This window comes from Arachis duranensis, chromosome 4 (assembly GCF_000817695.3).
Source record: "Arachis duranensis cultivar V14167 chromosome 4, aradu.V14167.gnm2.J7QH, whole genome shotgun sequence".
Lineage (NCBI taxonomy): Eukaryota > Viridiplantae > Streptophyta > Magnoliopsida > Fabales > Fabaceae > Arachis > Arachis duranensis.
In genome coordinates this window covers 3,663,950-3,683,306 of record NC_029775.3, presented here as the reverse complement: position 1 = coordinate 3,683,306, position 19,357 = coordinate 3,663,950, and the positions used below count along the sequence as shown (strand labels likewise).

General features: G+C 35.0%; 4 protein-coding genes across 6 annotated transcripts; 3 read left to right on the top strand and 1 right to left on the bottom strand.

Annotated features, from left to right (window-relative positions):
- The first annotated feature begins 1,342 nt into the window (after positions 1–1,342).
- LOC107482674 (mitogen-activated protein kinase 15) lies at positions 1,343–6,553 on the top strand. The gene is made up of 10 exons (XM_016103199.3): positions 1,343–2,126; positions 3,009–3,417; positions 3,553–3,680; positions 3,771–3,830; positions 4,174–4,323; positions 4,407–4,562; positions 4,649–4,860; positions 5,346–5,447; positions 5,568–5,728; positions 5,843–6,553. Exons 1-10 carry the CDS (start codon positions 2,103–2,105, stop codon positions 6,130–6,132), a joined length of 1,692 nt encoding a protein of 563 aa, XP_015958685.1. The 5' UTR covers positions 1,343–2,102; the 3' UTR covers positions 6,133–6,553.
- A 563-nt stretch (positions 6,554–7,116) lies between these two features.
- On the top strand, positions 7,117–9,158 carry LOC107482676 (guanylate kinase 3, chloroplastic). 3 transcript variants are annotated; one of them, XR_001590748.3, is made up of 3 exons: positions 7,117–8,117; positions 8,793–8,934; positions 9,028–9,158. XR_001590748.3 is itself a non-coding variant. In XM_016103201.3 (2 exons), the coding sequence occupies exon 1, from the start codon at positions 7,269–7,271 to the stop codon at positions 8,115–8,117; it is 849 nt and encodes a 282-aa protein (XP_015958687.1). In that variant the 5' UTR covers positions 7,117–7,268; the 3' UTR covers positions 8,793–9,158. The 3 variants fall into 3 exon arrangements, 1 of the variants encoding a protein (XP_015958687.1); XR_001590747.3 differs by having other exon boundaries at positions 9,013–9,158; XM_016103201.3 differs by having other exon boundaries at positions 8,793–9,158.
- Positions 9,159–12,175: 3,017 nt separating this feature from the next.
- On the top strand, positions 12,176–15,088 carry LOC107482673 (uncharacterized). Its single transcript, XM_016103198.3, has 2 exons — positions 12,176–14,284; positions 14,387–15,088. The coding sequence occupies exons 1-2, from the start codon at positions 12,227–12,229 to the stop codon at positions 14,810–14,812; spliced, it is 2,484 nt and encodes an 827-aa protein (XP_015958684.1). The 5' UTR covers positions 12,176–12,226; the 3' UTR covers positions 14,813–15,088.
- Positions 15,089–15,328: 240 nt separating this feature from the next.
- Positions 15,329–18,359, bottom strand: LOC107482675 (elongation factor Tu, mitochondrial-like). Its single transcript, XM_016103200.3, has 12 exons — positions 18,114–18,359; positions 17,891–17,966; positions 17,724–17,816; positions 17,570–17,644; positions 17,386–17,490; positions 17,198–17,288; positions 16,868–17,073; positions 16,604–16,687; positions 16,442–16,507; positions 16,291–16,353; positions 15,932–16,172; positions 15,329–15,553 (listed from the first exon to the last, which is right to left on the bottom strand). Exons 1-12 carry the CDS (start codon positions 18,284–18,286, stop codon positions 15,483–15,485), a joined length of 1,344 nt encoding a protein of 447 aa, XP_015958686.1. The 5' UTR covers positions 18,287–18,359; the 3' UTR covers positions 15,329–15,482.
- Between the last annotated feature and the right edge of the window lie 998 nt (positions 18,360–19,357).

Below are 19,357 nucleotides of genomic sequence, written 5' to 3'. Positions count from 1 at the left end.
ATGCCACGGAAAATGATGTGCTAATACAAGCAGTAATAATATTATTTTAAAATCCATTTAGCATTTTATGGAAGGGAAATCACATTATTTGACATTAATTAATAGCAACTTAATTGACTCATAATGACTAGAATCACGGTTGTTTACTTGTTTGTTGTTTTCCCTAACCCTTCCAACATGAAAGGGACGTAAAAGGAGACATCCACATCAGAATATCACTTCTAGCTTCTAAGCAAAGCAGGAGGATGCAGTTTTGTTTAAGGAAATATCACGCTCTATATGAACCACAAACACTTTGTTGTGTCTGTATGTCGAACACATTTCAGATATAATATTTATTGATATTCGTCCGACACGTGTGTCTGTTATGTCTAATCTGTCTTAATGAAAAATAAAAAAAAATTTTCCGGACACGTCTTAGACATACTTAAATACTATCACGTGTCAGTGTGTTCAATATTATTTTTAACATATATTCTTAAAATAAATTTAGATATAGTATATATTATTATTTATTAAAACAAAAAATATTTTAAATACTTGATATAATTAAAATAAGACATTAAAAATTTTAATTTATATTTTAATATCAATAAAATATCAAAATATCATTACAATTTGTCTAAAAATACTTTATATTTTATATGTAAGTGTATCCCGTGTCATGTAAGATTTTAAAATTCACATGTCGCCGCATCCCGTATCGTGTCGTGTCCCGTGTCGTCCGTGCATCATAAAATTTCACACTTAATTTTTTTTTTAATGAAGAACCAATCACTATTATTACTCTATCTACTAGATTAATCACGTCTATTGTTGTAAATTATATCACGATGATCTAAAAATAATTAAGATCTTACATTCTCAAAATTAATCAAGTTAAATATGACAACTCAGCCTTCATGCACCAAATAATTCAGCCTTCAGCATGCACTTCTGCTTTTGGATTTATAAACTAAAAAGTTCCCATTTAATTATTGAATTACCATTTGTTAATTAAATTCTAGTTAAATTTTAGATAAGGATTAACTATTGACAATGAATGTCATTAACAAACTCCCAACACTCTCCTCAAAAAAATCCTCTCGTACTTCTACCCTATCCAATAATTTATTTTTTTAAAATATAGAACAAAGTAAATAAATAAAATAGAATAAATCACTAAAATTGGTCAAGGTTCATCGTATTCATATAACAAAATAAATAAATAGAAAGAAATCGTGTGGCAAATATGATCCTCTCAGTCTGCAATAATGGTTTCCAAGTTTCCATTTTAAACCACATTTTCGAATATTTAACATTATTATTTATTTATTTATTTTCGTATATTCGTCCCTTTATTTTATTCTTCTCTCTACTTTCTCTTTCTGAGCTCACCACCACATCCCTTCTTCTTCTTCTTCTTCTTCTTCTTGAAGAAGTACATGGCTTCTCTTCAATTCTCTCTCTGAGATCCACAAGTTCTTGTCTTTCCACTCCCAATTTCCCATTCCACAAAACCCCACTTTCGAGGACCTTCTCTTCTTTTCTCCCATTGTTCATAAGCTCATATATATTTATCCATTTCCCTTTTAGTTGCGTTAGTGATTATCGCCACAGTAGATTCTCTAAAAGATCAGTTTTTTCCGCTGATTTTCCTTGCAGCAATTCATACTCCAACCTGATCTACTACTTTGCCCTTTCCAGCTAGATTTTGAGACTTCCAACAGTATTTTTTCCCCTTTGTTTCCTCTTCCACTTTTGTTGGATTCTGAAATAGTCGTATTCTAGTTCATGTTCCTGTTTTCTCAATCGTAGTTGTTGTATTATCTGCTGAAGTTTATTGGGTATGTTTTCTTATTGAGCTCTGTTGGGGTTTGAAGTAAAGGTTTTTCCTTTTACTTTTCTTTTATCTTATTTATTACTTCTTTGGGATATTTCTTTGCATTTTGATCATTCCCTCTTGATCTGGGAGTTCTAGTGCAAGTGTGGTTTTCCCTTTTTTCTGGGGTTTTGAAGTGGAAGTGGGAGTTCGGGTGATTTGGATTATACCCGAGAGAAGGGGCTGGTTGATGCAGCTTTTGCTTAAATAATTAAAAGTTCTTTTATGCTCAGTTTTGAAGATGCTGCCTGATCAGAGAAAAAAGGTAAAGTTACTCAGCTCATATGTATATTTAGATTTACATGTATATATCTTAATATGTTTTGGATTGGTGTTTTGTATTTTTTGGGGAGGAATTTAGTGGATGTTGAGGGGTAGGGAATGATATGTGTGGTGACTTGTGAATGTATCTATTGCCTATGTATGAATTTATACTCTTTTGGTGATTGAAATTTTGTTCTTTTATACAATCTAGTATTCTGTTTTTACTGTTTTAGTTGTGTGCTGGATATGGGGCTTGTGTGTGGTTAATAAATAATAATTGGTCTTGCAAATGTTTATGCTTCCCTGCCATATGCTAAATACTTTAGTTGGTTTATGAGAGGTCCTACAGAAAGTTTGTTTTCCACATAATTTAAAATGTTGTGGAGTGCTATTTTGGTTCCTGTGCTGTATCTAGACTATTGCAATGGATTTTCTATGTCTTTTTTTGGGGATGTTTTAAATCTTCATTTTAATATGCTAAATCACTGATAACAAATTCCTATTATCCAAGTTTTAATCATATTATGCAAGTAAATACAATGATATTAGAGTTAAAGATGCCGAAGTACCCAACCACCTCCATTTTTGCTAAAGAGTGATCAAGTTTAACATATCCTGGGTGGTAATATAAATCATTGTGTAAATTTACTACATGGAATGTGGATATGACTCTGAGAATTTGGAGCTACTAGAACCTTTGATGTTTATGAATAGGTCCAAACCTCATAAAGTTCTTGCAAATTTATGATATAAGTATTTGGACTAGAATACCTCTATTTCAGAATACAACATGCATGCATCGTGTGGAATGGTTAACTCTTAGCACAGCGTTTGGTTTTTCTTACTATCTTTACTAAATAGTGTTTGTTTTCTTTTAATCAAGTCATCTGTGGAAGTAGACTTCTTTACTGAATATGGTGAAGGGAGCAGATACAGAATAGAGGAAGTAATTGGTAAAGGAAGCTATGGTGTTGTTTGTTCTGCATATGATTCTCACACAGGAGAAAAGGTCGCAATTAAGAAAATCAATGACATATTTGAACATGTTTCTGACGCTACTCGCATTCTTCGTGAGATTAAGCTTCTTAGACTCTTACGTCATCCGGATATTGTGGAGATCAAACATATTTTGTTACCACCTTCTAGAAGGGAATTCAAAGATATATATGTTGTTTTTGAACTCATGGAATCTGATTTGCATCAGGTCATCAAAGCAAATGATGATCTGACACCAGAGCATTACCAGTTTTTCCTCTATCAGCTTCTCCGAGGCTTGAAGTATATACACACAGGTTCTGTTCTTTACATATAGTTAATGGGTTTGTTTCGGATTCTTCTTGTAGCATATTTGCTTTTGTTATTGCATAAAACTAGTTGCTTAATTATGAGCATCACAGCTGATTTCAAACTTCTCAATGTTATTGTAGCAAACGTTTTTCACCGAGACCTAAAGCCAAAAAACATTTTAGCAAATGCTGACTGCAAACTGAAGATTTGTGACTTTGGTCTTGCCAGAGTGGCTTTTAATGATACACCCACTGCCATATTCTGGACAGTATGATTATTCTTTTCCTTGAAACCTTCACCTTTAACATATCTCGTCGTTTTACTTCATCACGACTGAGTCCATTTTGTTTGCTCACAGGATTATGTTGCAACAAGGTGGTATAGGGCCCCTGAGCTGTGCGGATCCTTTTTTTCGAAGGTTTGATAAATGTTATCACTTCTATTTAATATACTTGATATATTTATATGACATTTACAATTACTTGATCCAGAAAGTCTGGATGATTATTTCTTTGAAATAGATTAACCAAAAATCTAATACATGCTAATACAAAATTCTTCTTCTAAATCTAATTTAAAACATTTTTGTATGCATCCTTATTCATATTGCTGTGGTACTATTCAATTTGCATTAAAAGCAAATATTAGATTGATCATGTTTGTGAATAAAAATGAATAGTGTGTATCTACTTGTGTGTCTTTCACTGATCTGTTATCTTTCACTCGGTAAATCACTATTGCCTGAACCATTTTCTTTTCAGTATACACCAGCTATAGACATATGGAGCATTGGCTGCATTTTCGCAGAACTTTTGACTGGAAAGCCTCTTTTCCCTGGGAAGAATGTTGTCCATCAATTGGATCTCATGACTGATCTTCTTGGAACACCATCTCTTGAAGCCATTGCTAGAGTCTGTTCTTCAGTTTCGCTTCCTCTTTGCAGTCTTGTGTGTTTTGGTTTTTACTTAATGCAACCTTGGTTGCATATTAATAGGTAAGGAATGAGAAAGCTCGGAGATACTTGAGCAGCATGCGCAAGAAGAAGCCAGTTCCTTTCTCCCAGAAGTTTCCTAATGCAGACCCCCTTGCTCTTCGTTTATTAGAAAGAATGCTGGCCTTTGAGCCTAAAGATCGGCCTTCTGCTGAAGAGGTTGAATTCTGAATTTCCATCCGTCTTTGGTTCAGTTTCTTTGGTAATCTTTTATTAACCTGGTATCTTGTGTATGATATTGTTAGGCGTTAGCGGATCCATATTTTAAAGGCTTGGCCAAGGTTGAGAGAGAACCTTCTGCCCAGCCAGTTACAAAGATGGAATTTGAGTTTGAGAGACGCAGGATAACAAAGGAAGATGTACGAGAACTTATATACCGTGAGATTCTAGAGTACCATCCAAAGATGTTAAAGGAATTTCTAGAGGGAGCAGAGCCAACAGGTTTCATGTATCCTAGGTATTGTTGTCTATGGCTGTAGCCGAACTTTTGTTTCATCCTTATTCTTTGCATTTCGTTAACCACTCAATACAATTTTTTATAATGGGCTATTCTCTAAATATCTCTATGTAACAGATTGAATTATTAACCATAAGCCATGCCATATTTGCTGGCTTTTTCTTAGTATTTAATTCCCCGTGCAAGTGGACTTTGAAGGTAGAAGTTCTTTTGTAAATAATTAATGCTGAATGAGTATTTAGAGTTGATAAATCTTTTTTTCTGTTACTTTACTCGATTGTATGTTTGTTCAAATGTAATAACCAAAGTTTTGTGCTTCATGGGATTGTAAATTTGACTTTTCAATCTGTTTCTATTTTGGTTAGATGTCCTTTGTTCATTTTTTATACCCCAATTGGTCCAACATGTCATGTTAACCTTTGAATTTTGTTTTCCCTTTTGTGCTTTGGTGCTGTATTTTTTTACCCTAACACCTTTTTCATCAGTGCTGTGGACCACTTCAAGAAACAATTTGCATATCTTGAGGAGCATTACGGCAAAGGTGGAACTGTTGCTCCACCGGAGAGGCAACATGCATCGTTACCCAGGTATCTTAATCTTGTTTATACTTGGGAAATGTTGATTTGGATATTGTAGTTTTACCTCGTCAGGTCACTCGTTCAGCTGCTCTTCAATTGCCAACTCTTCTGACTGAACTCTGCTTGCAGACCATGTGTGTTGTATTCAGATAACTCGGTACAGAATACGGCTGAGGTGGCAAATGATCTATCCAAGTGTTGTATCAAAGAAGTTGAGAAACCACCCATGGATAGGAGCAGCGCTGTCCCTATGACTCGCCTTCCTTTGCAAGCTCCTCAAAATATTCAAGGTGAGATAACTGACTTTACCATGCAACTTTTGTTTCTACATGGTCAAATAAAACAGTTTGTACCAAAGAAATAGATCCTGCATGAAGGTTTAATGTTTCTTATCCTCTCTTCAGGTGCTGCGGCAAGGCCTGGAAAAGTTGTTGGTTCAGTAATGCGCTACAACAACTGTGGAGTAGCAGTAACAGCAGAGACTGAGCAGCGGAGGGTTGTTAGGAATCCAACTGTTTCAGCTCAGTATGCTGCTTCGAGCTGCTCATATCCGAGGAGAAGCAACCCTAGCTGTAAAAATGAGAGGGCAGAAGATGATGGGATTGAAGGCTCGAACGGACTGCAGCCAAAGCCTCAATACATGGCAAGAAAAGTTGCAGCTGCTCAAGGAGGACCTGGTGGTCAATGGTATTGAACATTGGAGATGATGAACATGTGGCCAACAACAACTGCATTGCGCTATGAAGCTCTCATATATATATTTATATCTATAGGTTCATGTCCTACACACTTGATCTTTGATTATCTTAAAACAGCTGAAGAGCTTTAAGAGACTCAAGATTTTAAGAAGTTTGTAGCTCTTAGGTCATGCGAAATTTGCATAATGAATTTGAAAGTTAGAAGGGGTTCTGCCCATGATCCAATTGATGGTTTACTTTGCACTCTAATTGGTTGATTAACAGATAACTGAAGCCTGAAGCTAGAGTAGTTGCATCACTGCAGAACAGAAGTCTTTAGTTTTGTATTATTAGTATATCATTCATTTGGCACAATTCCAATGATATATGTATTATTTTAATCTAATCTTAGTCAAGATCAAGGTACCCTCTTATGTATGTTCAACAAAGTGGCTAGAGAATTTTAATTCAACAAATGCATTCTCTTTCTCAACGAATGACTTTTTATTTTGGTAGCGAGTGAATATTTCTACATGCCTAGTAAATGTAACCTTTTTTATGTTATCATGCATTCGATCTTTGATCGTCAAATAACCACAAAATAATTAACTAACTACTAAACGTATTATTTTGGTTCCTGAAATGTGGAAAATAAATTACTGCGGGAAATATTATTTTATTTGGTTTTTCTATCAAAGCTCTTGGAGTTTTATTGAATCGGCTAAGCAAAGAAAGTGATTCATTTGGACCCAACAAAAACCCAAAAGAAAACTACAAGGACTTTTCCTAATAATAAGAGAGAATAGAAATGCTTGTGAAATCTAAAACTAATTCTAGATAAGATGGGGTTTTTTTCATAAATAAAAGAAAAAATTCATATTTCGCCAAACATTATTTTTAAAAATTAATTCTCCAAATACAATAATTTTTTTTTTGTTTAGAACAAGTTTAGACTTTGGCGAGGTGGTATTTGGGGAAATATAATTTTTTTTTTAATTTTTGAAAAAAATCCCAAACGAAGATGATATGGAATCTAAGAAAGAGAGTGAGTAGGAAATACCTGTGAGGGAGGGAGGCAAGCAAGCAAGCATCACGTTTGCTGCTCTTTACAGTGAATGACAATTTTGCCCTTGACTCTCCAAGTCCCAATCCCATGTTCCGAAGGTGGTTGTGTACCTCTCTCCCTCACTCCCTCCCCACCTTCCCACTAATAACCGCCAAACCCAAACCCACGCGCCTCTCCATCTCCCTCACGCGCCTCTCCATACCCGCGCGCCACTCTTACTCATCTAGAATGGGCGACACCAACCGGATCCCTTCCATTGACAAAGCCGACCGCTCCGAACTCCTCCGCTCGCTCGAATCCTCACTCGGATCCTCATTCAGCTCCGAACCCCTCCGACCCGAACCGAATCCGCTCATAATCGTCATCTGCGGCCCCAGCGGCGTCGGCAAGGATGCACTCATCCAACGCCTCCGGGACTCCCGCCGCAACCTTCACTTCGTCATAACTGCCACCACGCGCCCGAAGCGCCCTACCGAAGTTCACGGCCAGGACTACTACTTCGTCTCGAAGGAGGAGTTTCTCTCCATGGTGGAGGGCGACGAGCTTCTCGAGTACGCGCTGGTGTACGGTGACTATAAGGGCGTGCCGAAGCAGCAGATCAGAGAGTTCATGGCGAAGGGTTATGATATTGTGCTTAGGGTTGATATACAGGGCGCGCAGACGCTGAGGAAGGTGCTAGGGAAATCGGCGGTGTTTATTTTTCTGGTGGCGGAGAGTGAGGCGGCGATGGTGGAGAGGCTGGTGGATCGGAAAACGGAGACGGTGGAGTCGCTGCTTGTGAGGATAGCGACGGCGAAGGAGGAGGTGAAGCACGTGAAGAATTTTGATTACTGTGTAGTGAATGCGCAGGGGAAGCTTGAGAATGCGGTGAAGCTTGTGGAGTCTATTATTGATGCGGAGAAAGCTAGGGTTAGACAGAGGAGTGCCGTCATATAGGTATTATTACTAAGCAAATATGCAACGTTTGCTTTCTTGCTTGTGTTCTGTGTTACTAATATTGTGATTGTGGATTTGTGATTCCTGTGTTATGTAAATTCCAGAATGCACCATAGAAATTTGTAGGGTTTGATCTACTGTGATTTTGCTATGTTAGTGATTGGATTCTCTATAGTGAGCTCAATGAGTTGTTTGCGCAGGTTGTATAGGTGTATGTATGATTGATTGATATAGTTTATTCATTACTCTCTTCATTTTATGTTAATCTGTTGGGTTTTTTATTGCATTGCTTTCAAGTTTAAAATTTGTGTGTAAATACTGCAATTTGGAGAATAAAAAACTTCCACAAATTGGAGATTTTCTCTGCTGGAATGTGTTGACTTGTGTGTCATTCATTTGACTATTTACTAGTTCTGTTTGTGTACCTGCCTTTTCTTGATAATAATCATGAAGTGACAAGGTTTGCTATTTTCCTATTTTAACAAGAACTGCTGCATCCTTATGGATTGATATCATTATCAACTATGATAAAATCACATGTTATGTTGTAACTAATAGTATTATAAGCGATTTGCAATACTCGGTGATTAATCTTTCACGAGTAACACTTCTTTTATTTTCCTTGCTACCTGAAGTGAAGCTCATATGCTGTCTCTCTGCCATTTTTCCATGTAGGTTTTTGATGTATAACAGTTGATATGCTGAGGAATCTACTACAATTTTCATGTGTGAGCTCTTCTGGTCTTGATGATATCTTCATGGGCAGAGACATGTCATAATGCTGTTTCTGATTCTTGCCGCAGCAGCATTAGATGGAGTAAGTGTTGAATTCTTGGTGAATAGAATTTAGCAGTACCTAATATGATTTGTTTAATTTTGTTCGTTGATCTGGTAGGATATTTTGATGCAGACATTCAATTGAATTCACTGGATGAAAGAGTGCACTGATCTGATGTAAGCTTTCAAACTGATTCATGAGACAATGGAATTAATCAGAGCTGTATTCAGCTCAAACTTAAATGCAGTTTTTACTTTTTTTTATATACTCTTAAGATTTGGATATGCTTAGTAAGGATATGGAAAATCTGATGGAACTTAACTTCATTTTTACACCTTATCTACTATCTTCTAGAGTTCCAATTTTATAAAATGCATATCATAACTAATGGATGACTAAAATTAGAATGACAAGACAGAATAAAACCAAATTAAAAAAGTTATATACATAGAAAAAGTATATTTGTAAGAAATGAAAAACCATTGGCTTAAGCTTGTAAGTTAAGTCCATTCTGTTTTTCGTGTACGCTAAATTAAAACCAAAATATTTCGCAAGCTAAATCTGCTCAAGGTGTCACAATATGGTCCTTTAGTTAGTTATATTCCCTTGCTTTCTTTTGTAGCTTCTATTTTTTCCCTCTCCACCGAAGCCCTTTCTCTTTGCGCATACGCTTTCTTTCTGGGATGGGACCCAAAATAAAACGAAACATGGTTTTGCTAAGACCCTATTACTGTTGAATTCTTAAATAAATTTTATAATAATGTAATCATTCTCTTAGAATAATCAACTAACATATTAATATTGGTTACTTAATTTAAGAAAAATAACAATATATTAACTAATATTTGATTTAAAGATTAGATAAGATGATTAAAAATCAATATAAACAAAGATCAATGCAGCATATACTTTGTTAAGATTGGTGTATTCCCATTGTTCATTGTACAAGATGGGCAGCATTAGCAGCGTAACTAGTAACTAGCTATAAGCTGTAGCCTTCAAAGTAACTCGTTAATTATTTAATCAATCATTAGTATTATCTTATTAGTAGTATAATTATTTGTAACAAGCAACTCATTTTGATATAGATTTTGAGTTAGATAAGTACGGCAACATGTACATTGTACGTGCACTCCAAGCGTCTCACGCGGGTTATTTTAATAATCAGATGTGCATATTAACTCAGAATCACGATAATAACAATAATATTTCTTGTATTTCTTTTTTTTTGAATTCTAATTTTTATTATTTATTTACTTTTAATCATGCTCTAGTTTTTTAATGCTCGGACTTGTATGGATTAGGATTACTCTATACTCTATGGTCTATACATCCGAAACAATTTTTGCAGAGTTTTTAATGGGAAAAAAATCGGCGTGAATGAAAAATGATACTTTTTGTTTTTGATATTCGGTAGCAATGACGTTTTTTTTTGAAATGTGAATTGTTGGGTGTTATTCTCAAAAGTTGAACCGATTTGTAAGGGGTACAAAAATTGAACCGTCCAATTTGTGAGAAGTACAGAAATTGAATCGAAAAATTGTTATTAAAAAAAAATTGAGATACAAAAATTGAACTTGCCGATTTATATACTTTTCACACTTAAAAAATACCAAAAATTACAATGTTAGGTTATATCACTGTTTTTACTTCTATACAAAAAAACCGAAAAATGATGGGCAGAGTTTTTTACTATTATTATTATTTTTGTATTAACCACTAGGGACCAGGATGCTTGTTCAATTGTTCATTCATACATCATAATTATTGACTAACAATAATGATATAAATAATATTGTTCAACGAAAAGTTTGGGGATAAAAATGATTAGGTCAACTCCGGAACAAGAACAACTTGTTTTGCTTCTCGAGTTCTTCATATACCAAATCAAGTTCATGCTTGAATAGATAATAGATTACTATATGTATGGTGGGATTTGGTAATGAAGAGGGCTAATTCCAACTTCTAAATCATAAACCATGTTGTAATTATTTTTTGGGCCAGAACTCCCCTATTCAAAGACTAAACAACTAGAACAGAAGTACAAAACTATAACTTGTCTTTTTAATACAATAATAAATTATTTTCTCCTTTTTTGAATGTCAAAAAGGTTTAGAAGACTAAACTAGTAGTTAACAAACATATTAAAATTGATGACCCTGTACGGAGTGGTATGTATCTTTAAGCCTATCAATTAATGTCAAAGCTTGTGAGTTGTGAAAGGAACCATATATTGGTAAAAGACAACCTAATTTCTTAATATAAATGGCTAGTTGATTTTTTTCATGTTAATGAATTTATAACACAAGAAATTATATTTCATTAATGGATAAGTCTTCCAATTATATTTAACAACTTATAATAAATAATAATATCTATTTATAATATATAAAAACTGATACCAACTCTTTCCACAATGAGTTTAAGTCATCTTTTCTTTGCTAATGATGCTACATCAGCAATTCTAATGACTTGGCAAAAGATGAAAATCAACCAATCACTATTTAGTAAAATAAAATATTTTAAAAAAATTAAAACAAAAAACTCTTATCTATTATTATTCAATTGAAACATTAAGTACTAATTAAATACAATAAACATACATTAAAAGTTTATCAGAATAATAATTATAAAAAATTCCAGTTACAAATATTCAAATTTTATAACATACATATTAAGACTCTTATTATTCTTCATTTCTTAATCTCTCATACTGATCATAAAAGATTTCTTAAATTTAATATAATATTTTTATTTACAAACAAACAAAAAACAAAAAAAAAAAGATAAAGTGTAACAATTAATGCAAAACGAAAAATGAAAAAAAAATAAAAATACAGTTTTATATAACTCTAATATAAATAACCTATGTCTTTCTTAAAAATAAATAAATTCAAAATCTATTTATAATATATTCTCTAACATATTTTTAATATAACATTTATTAAAATACACTATATAGTATAAATAATCTACCTCTCCGCGTATTGCGCGGATCCCACTCTAGTTTGATTATAAATAATGAAATTTCATGGAAATAGAAAGCAATCCAATGATTACAGAAAAGTTACATGGAGAAGAAAGTTAACCCTTTCCCCAAGTTACTAGGATTGCCAGCAAAGCATAAGCAACTTGTTCAAACATTTCATGGCAAGAGAAGTTTGGCGTCACTCTTCACCCAACATTCCACATAAGAAACTTACCCTCTAAGCTCTTCCATTTCATTCATCTATAAAATCCACATTTTCCTCAACAAAATCTCATTTCTTTTTCAACATTCTCCATCACATGTTGTAGTATATATATATATATATATTAGTATTTTTTTCCCATGATGGAACATAACCGTTCTGAGGAAGGAGATGGAAGCATTCATGTACAAGTTGGTGAACTCCAGAGGCTCAGCAATGCCTACAGCAGCACAAGCAACACAGTTTTCGAGCCGCGAAGCAGCATAGGAACGAGGGACAGCAATGGTGCTGATGTGTCTTCAGCAACTTGTGGAGTTGCTGCACCAGAAAAGAAGCTTACCCTTTTTGCTCTAAGGCTTGCAGTGCTTGAGAAATCAGCAACTGGCCTTGGAACTCTTGGATTCATTTGGGCAACTGTTGTTCTCCTTGGTGGCTTCGCCATCACGTTAGAGAAAAGCGACTTTTGGTTCATCACAATCATACTATTGATTGAAGGGACTAGAATCTTCAGTAGGAGCCATGAACTTGAGTGGCAGCACCAAGCAACATGGTCTATTACTGATGTTGGAATCAACAGTTTCAAGATTCTAAGGTCAACTTCAACCTCAATTTTTCAAAGCATCAAGAGGCTCTTCATTAGGCCTATCATTGGATCAGAACAGAGCAAACAGAGGATTGACAGAGTAGTTAATCCAGAGGAGAAGAATTTCGCAAGGACGGCGACACGAGTGTGGATTAGCTCTGATGTTCCTCTTCTTCCATATGTTGAATGGTTTTCCCTTTCAAGGAATATCAGCAGGATTCTCTATTGGCTTCAGCTTCTATCTGCAACTGCTTGTGTTGTTCTCTCATTGATAAAACTCATCAGTCATGATTATGGAGAAGTGGAAAAGGGAGACACTGATAAGAGGAACCGAAAATCTGCGCTTTTTATATTCTACTCTTTGGCTCTGGCTGAGGCATTGTTGTTCTTGGCAGAGAAGGCTTATTGGGAATGGAAAATAAGTTACTGCAAATTGTTGGAAGAGGTTAACAAAGAGTGTGAGTTGGGGCCAACAGGCATGGTTTCTATTAGGAGATTCTTTTATGACTCGTATTCGAGGTGTGTCAATGGAAGCATATTTGATGGCTTGAAGATGGACATGGTTACTCTTGCTATGGATTTCTTGGCCTCAAATTCTCCTGATGAGCAGCTCATTGGGGCTAGAATACTTCGCCGGTTCGCAGTGAGTGCACGATTTGCTGATGACACTCTTCAGAAGATTGGAATTTCAGTAATTGTTGTGGAGAGACTAGTTGAGATGTTGAATTGGACAGATCAGAATGATGAAGAGATTAGGCTTTCGGCTGCAGAGATTTTAGCTGAACTAGCAGGCAAGAAGCAGAACTCGCTTCGCATTGCTGGGATACCTGGAGCTATGGAGTCAATATCAAGTCTTCTCCAAACTAACAGGCATTCTAATCCTGCAGCTGATGAAATTGGAGAAAAGAAGCTCATATTTGATCATCCAAACTATGGATTCTGGACATTTAACCAACATGGACTCCGGATTTTGAAAAAACTCGCACGCGATCATGACAACTGTGGAAAGATTGGAAACACAAGAGGCCTGCTACCCAAGATCATTGAATTCGCACATGCCGAAGAAAGATTGCTGAAGAATGTGAATGTCACTCCTTCACAAGTTGTGACTGTGAAGAGATCACTTCAGCTTATGAAGATGCTGGTTAGCACAACAGGCTCAACTGGGAAACAACTTCGAAGAAAGATTTCTGAGATAGTTTTCACAATCAGCAATATCAGAGATATTCTGAGGTATGGAGAGAACCACCCTCTTCTACAGAAACTGAGCATTGAAATTTTAACTAGTCTTGCTTTGGAAGAGGATGTGAAGGAGCGAATTGGAGGCACAGGTGGAATACTTAAGGGATTGTTCAACATATTCTTCAAACAGAACATTCCTGAAAATCAGATAGATGTAACAACTGCTGCTGGAGAGGCCTTAGCAATGCTGGCATTAGAAAGCAAGATGAATTGCCATCGAATTTTGAAGTTGAAAGTACTCGAAAAGCTTGTAGATTCATTGAAATCTCCGATGCTTCGTGTCCATGCTGCTAGGATTCTTAGAAATCTATGCTCCTACAGTGGATCAGAATGCTTCAACCAGCTAAAGGTTGTTACAGCCGCAGCACCAACAGTAAGTTTTACTCCCATCATTATGATCTTGTGTTATCAGAATGTGAACTTCATATTATGTTTCTATGCAGATAGAATTTTAACAAATTGCTGAATTATGCAGATACTTCTGGCAATCAAATCAGAAGAAAACAAGCTACAAGAAGTCATGGTTGGATTAGCAGCAAATGTTTTCACATTCATGTCCTCTCAGGAATCAAGCTATGTATTTCAAGAAGCTGGAATCACTGAAGTTGAACTGGCAAGTATACTAGTACATATTCTCAAGAAGCACAAGTATCCAGCAACAAAGGTGCCGAGGATAAGGAGGTTTGTGATAGAGTGTGCAATTTCGATGATGAAAGACAAAGCAGAAAACATAGATACCTTCAAGCATATGGGAATGGAGAAGGTACTGGAAGGTGTATTAGAAACCACATCAGAGCTTGAAAGCTTCAATGTTTTCTCTGGTACTGTTGGATTGAACAGGCACAATCTAACAATACACTCACTGGTTGAGACAGCCTTGAAGTTGCTGGAAAACAGGTGAAGTAATACATCACTTTTGAACCATATTGTAAAATCAGTAATCCATGTTAACCTTGAGCAAAAATTGTAAATTTGTAACACTGTACACTGTTGTTTGTTTTGTGTAAATGTATATTATCCCACATTAATTTTGATTTTGGTTTTTGGTTCTTATGGTTATTTATTTATTTTTTCCTCTAGATTTTGATTCTTCAGTCAAAGAATCAATGCTTTATTGATTTGTATCAGTAAGGACCAATTATTAATGAAAATCCAGGAGGAACACTTTTCAGTGCTATACTCCATGGCATCCATATTTAGACCAGAATCATAGTTAAAGTTGTAATCTTCAACAAAGGTTCACAATTAAATAGCAGCCCCTGTATCTTGGTGATGCAGCCAATAAAAATCTAAGTGAAAATGAGTCAGAAGAATCTTGAAGAAATTGGCATTATTAACCAATCCAAAAATTTATCAACCACCTTCTGTCCTGAGGTAAAAAATTATCCAAATAAAATAGTATAATTCTCTGACTAATGAACAAACAAAACGCCTTCAAATGGAACCAAAACACCCAAGTGTAATAAGTAGTCACATAATGGAATTCTCCTAAAAATGCTGCTCAGTTCCTACTCCTGAATTATTTACAAATCAATGAACAAAAAATTGTAGAATCTTCTTAACCCGGGATCTTAGGCAATCACTTTGGAGACCACTCCTGCACCTACAGTTCTGCCTCCTTCTCTCAACGCAAATCTTTGTCCTGATCATACATAAATGTGATTACGGTCTGATCGTATCGTTAAATTTAGCTACAAGAAAGTTGCACATATGAACTTAAAAGTAAATAGTAACTATAATAATTTGCAGTTTCTATAATGACTAGATTATGAGTTGAATCATAGAAAATGAAGAATGGTTATATGATATATTTTGTTTAGATAACATTAGTTCATAAAAAAACTGAGCTATATGCCTGATTTCTTAATATCTTGGTAGAACTTTCTATTCTGACCATGATATCAATTTGCTTTAATAGTTAGTAGTCAATGACTCAATGTCAGTAATTGATTCTATGAAGACGATATCACAGATGATTCAGGATCTTTGTCAACTATGGCATATCTAGTGTTCAACATACCTGCTTCAAGAGGAACAGGTGACATCAGCTCAAAATTTGCAGTCACATTATCACCAGGCATGACCATCTTAACATTTTCAGGTAACTGCACCTTTCCAGTAATATCTGCAGTCCTCATGTAAAACTGAGGCTTATAATTAGAGAAAAATGCAGTATGACGACCTCCTTCATCTTTAGAGAGGACATAGATCTCTGCTTCAAACTTCTTATATGTTTTCAATGTGCCAGGCTTGGAGATAACCTGTAATTTTAACAGAGAATAAAAGTTTGTTAATTCGCGCAAAGCGAATACACAAACCTAAGTGAAATGGTGAAACTACAGCCTATTCTTAGTTATTTTCTTTGACTTGATCACTCACCATTCCACGCTGTATATCGTCACGCTTCAGGCCACGAAGAAGCAGCCCCACGTTATCACCAGCCTAGAAATACTCAGATTAGGATAACCAATTTATCAATCCAATCCAAGGGAAAAAGGAAGGTTTATGGAACTTAAATGATTTTACTCACTTGCCCTTGATCCAAAATCTTCTTGAACATTTCCACACCAGTAACAGTAGTCTTCATAGGTGCACCCTGTGGACAAAAATAAATGAATAGTAGAACATATATTATTAAGAAAACCACTCATGGACATGATAATAGTAATTAATGTTTAACTCCCCTATGTACCTGTGTTAGTCCTAAGATTTCAACCTCCTCACCAACTTTGATGGTGCCTTGTTCAACACGACCTGTCGCAACCGTTCCACGCCCCTTAACATTCAAGAAAGAAAACAGTAATGAATGTTAATAATGACATTTCAACTCCCTCATTTTCCTCTTGCCCCCTTCATATATTGGGAATTATGAACATCACCACCAAAAATTGCAGTGCAATATGAATGACATACTTAATAAGAATAATTATGATACATATGTGCCATATGTACTTACCTGAATAGAGAAAACATCTTCTATTGGCATTAAGAAAGGCTTATCAAGTTGCCTTACAGGATCAGAAATGTATGCATCCACAGCATCCATTAATTTTAAGATAGCCTTCTTTCCAAGTTCTTCATTTGTCCCCTGCAAGGCAGACAGGGCTGAACCTCGAACAATTGGAATCTCTTCCCCAGGAAACTTGTAGAAACTAAGTAGCTCTGCTCAAAAAGAAAGGTTGTTTTCCGATAGATGCATATCCATTGTATAAATAATCAAGAAATGAAACATTATTAAGTGTGTTAAGAATTCAAATAAAAAAAGATATGACATAATGCTTCATACCGCGAAGCTCCATCTCAACAAGTTCAAGTAACTCTGGGTCATCAACAGCATCAACCTTGTTTAGAAAACAAACCAATGATGGCACACCAACCTATCATAGCAAAAACAAACAAAACAACTTATGGTTTTGCTATTCAGTTAGATTCTAGGAAAACTTGGTTTTTTACTTGTGTATGAAGTATATGAACCTGTCGAGCAAGCAGTATATGTTCCTTGGTTTGAGGCATGGGCCCATCCGGAGCAGAAACCACCAGAATTCCACCATCCATTTGAGCAGCTCCAGTTATCATGTTCTGTAATTTGGCCAAATCAATTAAAATGAGATCAAAGTCTTACACAAAGACAAGAGCATTCATTATGCATAAACACTACCTTAACATAGTCTGCATGCCCCGGGCAATCAACATGGGCATAGTGCCTCTTTGCTGTCTCATACTCTACATGAGCCTGCAAGTTCAACATCAGAAAGTGTTGGCAAAATTCACAATATGCATTGAAGAAAGACATAAAAAGAACTAGTTCTCACTGTAGCAATAGTGATTCCTCTTTTCTTCTCCTCAGGAGCCTTGTCTATCTCCTCAAAGGCAATGGCCTTGGCTTTACCTTCTTCAGATAACACCTGTTTCCACAGCACAAGAACTGAATCACACACACAAAAATCCATGGCTAGATTAAGAGAAATAAACCCCAGACCTTTGTAATTGCAGCAGTTAGTGTGGTTTTTCCATGATCAACATGGCCAATGGTTCCCACGTTAAGATGAGGCTTTCTGTAACACAAACAATTGATAGATTGATCGTTGGATACAAATGGTATGTCATTTCATAACTATTATCCTCATAAGCAGTTGAAGCATTGAACTTTCTTTATATATGCAATGATGAAAATTGAAGGAAAGATGCAAAAACAGACTTACGTTCGAGTGAAAGTGGCCATAGATCTCCGAAGAGAAGAAACAAGGGACAAGAAAGGAGATGATTCATCAGTGCTGTAGAGGGAAGAAGGATCATGGGATAGGACACGATGGAATGAAGAGTAAGAGAGAAGAAGGCGCTTAGAATTTGCGTTTCTGAGAGCAAATGAAGCCATTGACAGGAGGATTGAAGTGCACACACTCACTGAGTGTAAAAGTGAAGAGTGTTAGGTTGTTATGTTACTTGGGAATGTGTTTAACTGACACGTTCTTCAACAGAATCCGCAAAAACCTGCGTTCAAATCAACATTAACAAACTCTACACGTCACTTTCTTGCTTTTAAAATACAACCATCCTTGTACCTCGTATAAACCTTTAAACAAAATTATAAGGATTTCAGGCTACATTTTTTAATTTAATTTCCATGTATCTGTGTATTAATATATCAAGAGTAAAGTATCGTTTTTGTCCCCAACATTTGGAGTAAGTTTAAAGTTGTCCTTAACATTTCAATCGTCCTCCCTAATGTTTTAAAATTGACTCAATATTGTCCTGTCATTAGGATCCGTTAATAGAATTGACGACGAGACAAAATTGAAACGATTTTGAAACGTTAGGCATTTATTAGGACGAAAACGTCGGAAACAAAAATGATACATAAAAATAAAAGACGAAAACGTTGGGGACAAAAACGAAACATATAAATAAATTTTAAATAAAGTATAAATTGTACCTTTTGTCTCTAATGTATCGAAATTCTTTAAAATTATAAAAAAATAAATTTATTTAAAATAAAAGTAATGTGATTAAGTGTAATTTATTTAGATAAAATTAATTAATATTATTGAAAGATAAAATTGAATTAAAATTTAATTTTATGTATCATTTTTGTCATTTAACGTTTTCGTCCTATTTAAGTCCCTAACATTTCAAAATCGTCTCAATTTTGTCCCGCTGCCAATTCTGATCCCTAATAGCATGACAACATTGAGTCAATACAAATAAACTAAATTTCAAATAAACATGCGGGACAAAAATGATACTTTATTCATATATCAGTACAAATAAACTAAATTTCAAACCCGTTAAAATCATCTAAACTTTAAACTTATGAACATGATTCGTATAAAATTCTTTACTCTTAATATTTATATATCGAAATTTTATATTTATCTAAAACATTTCATAATAAATAAAATAAAAAATAATTTAAAATATTAATAGTATAAAGTATTTTTTATAATTA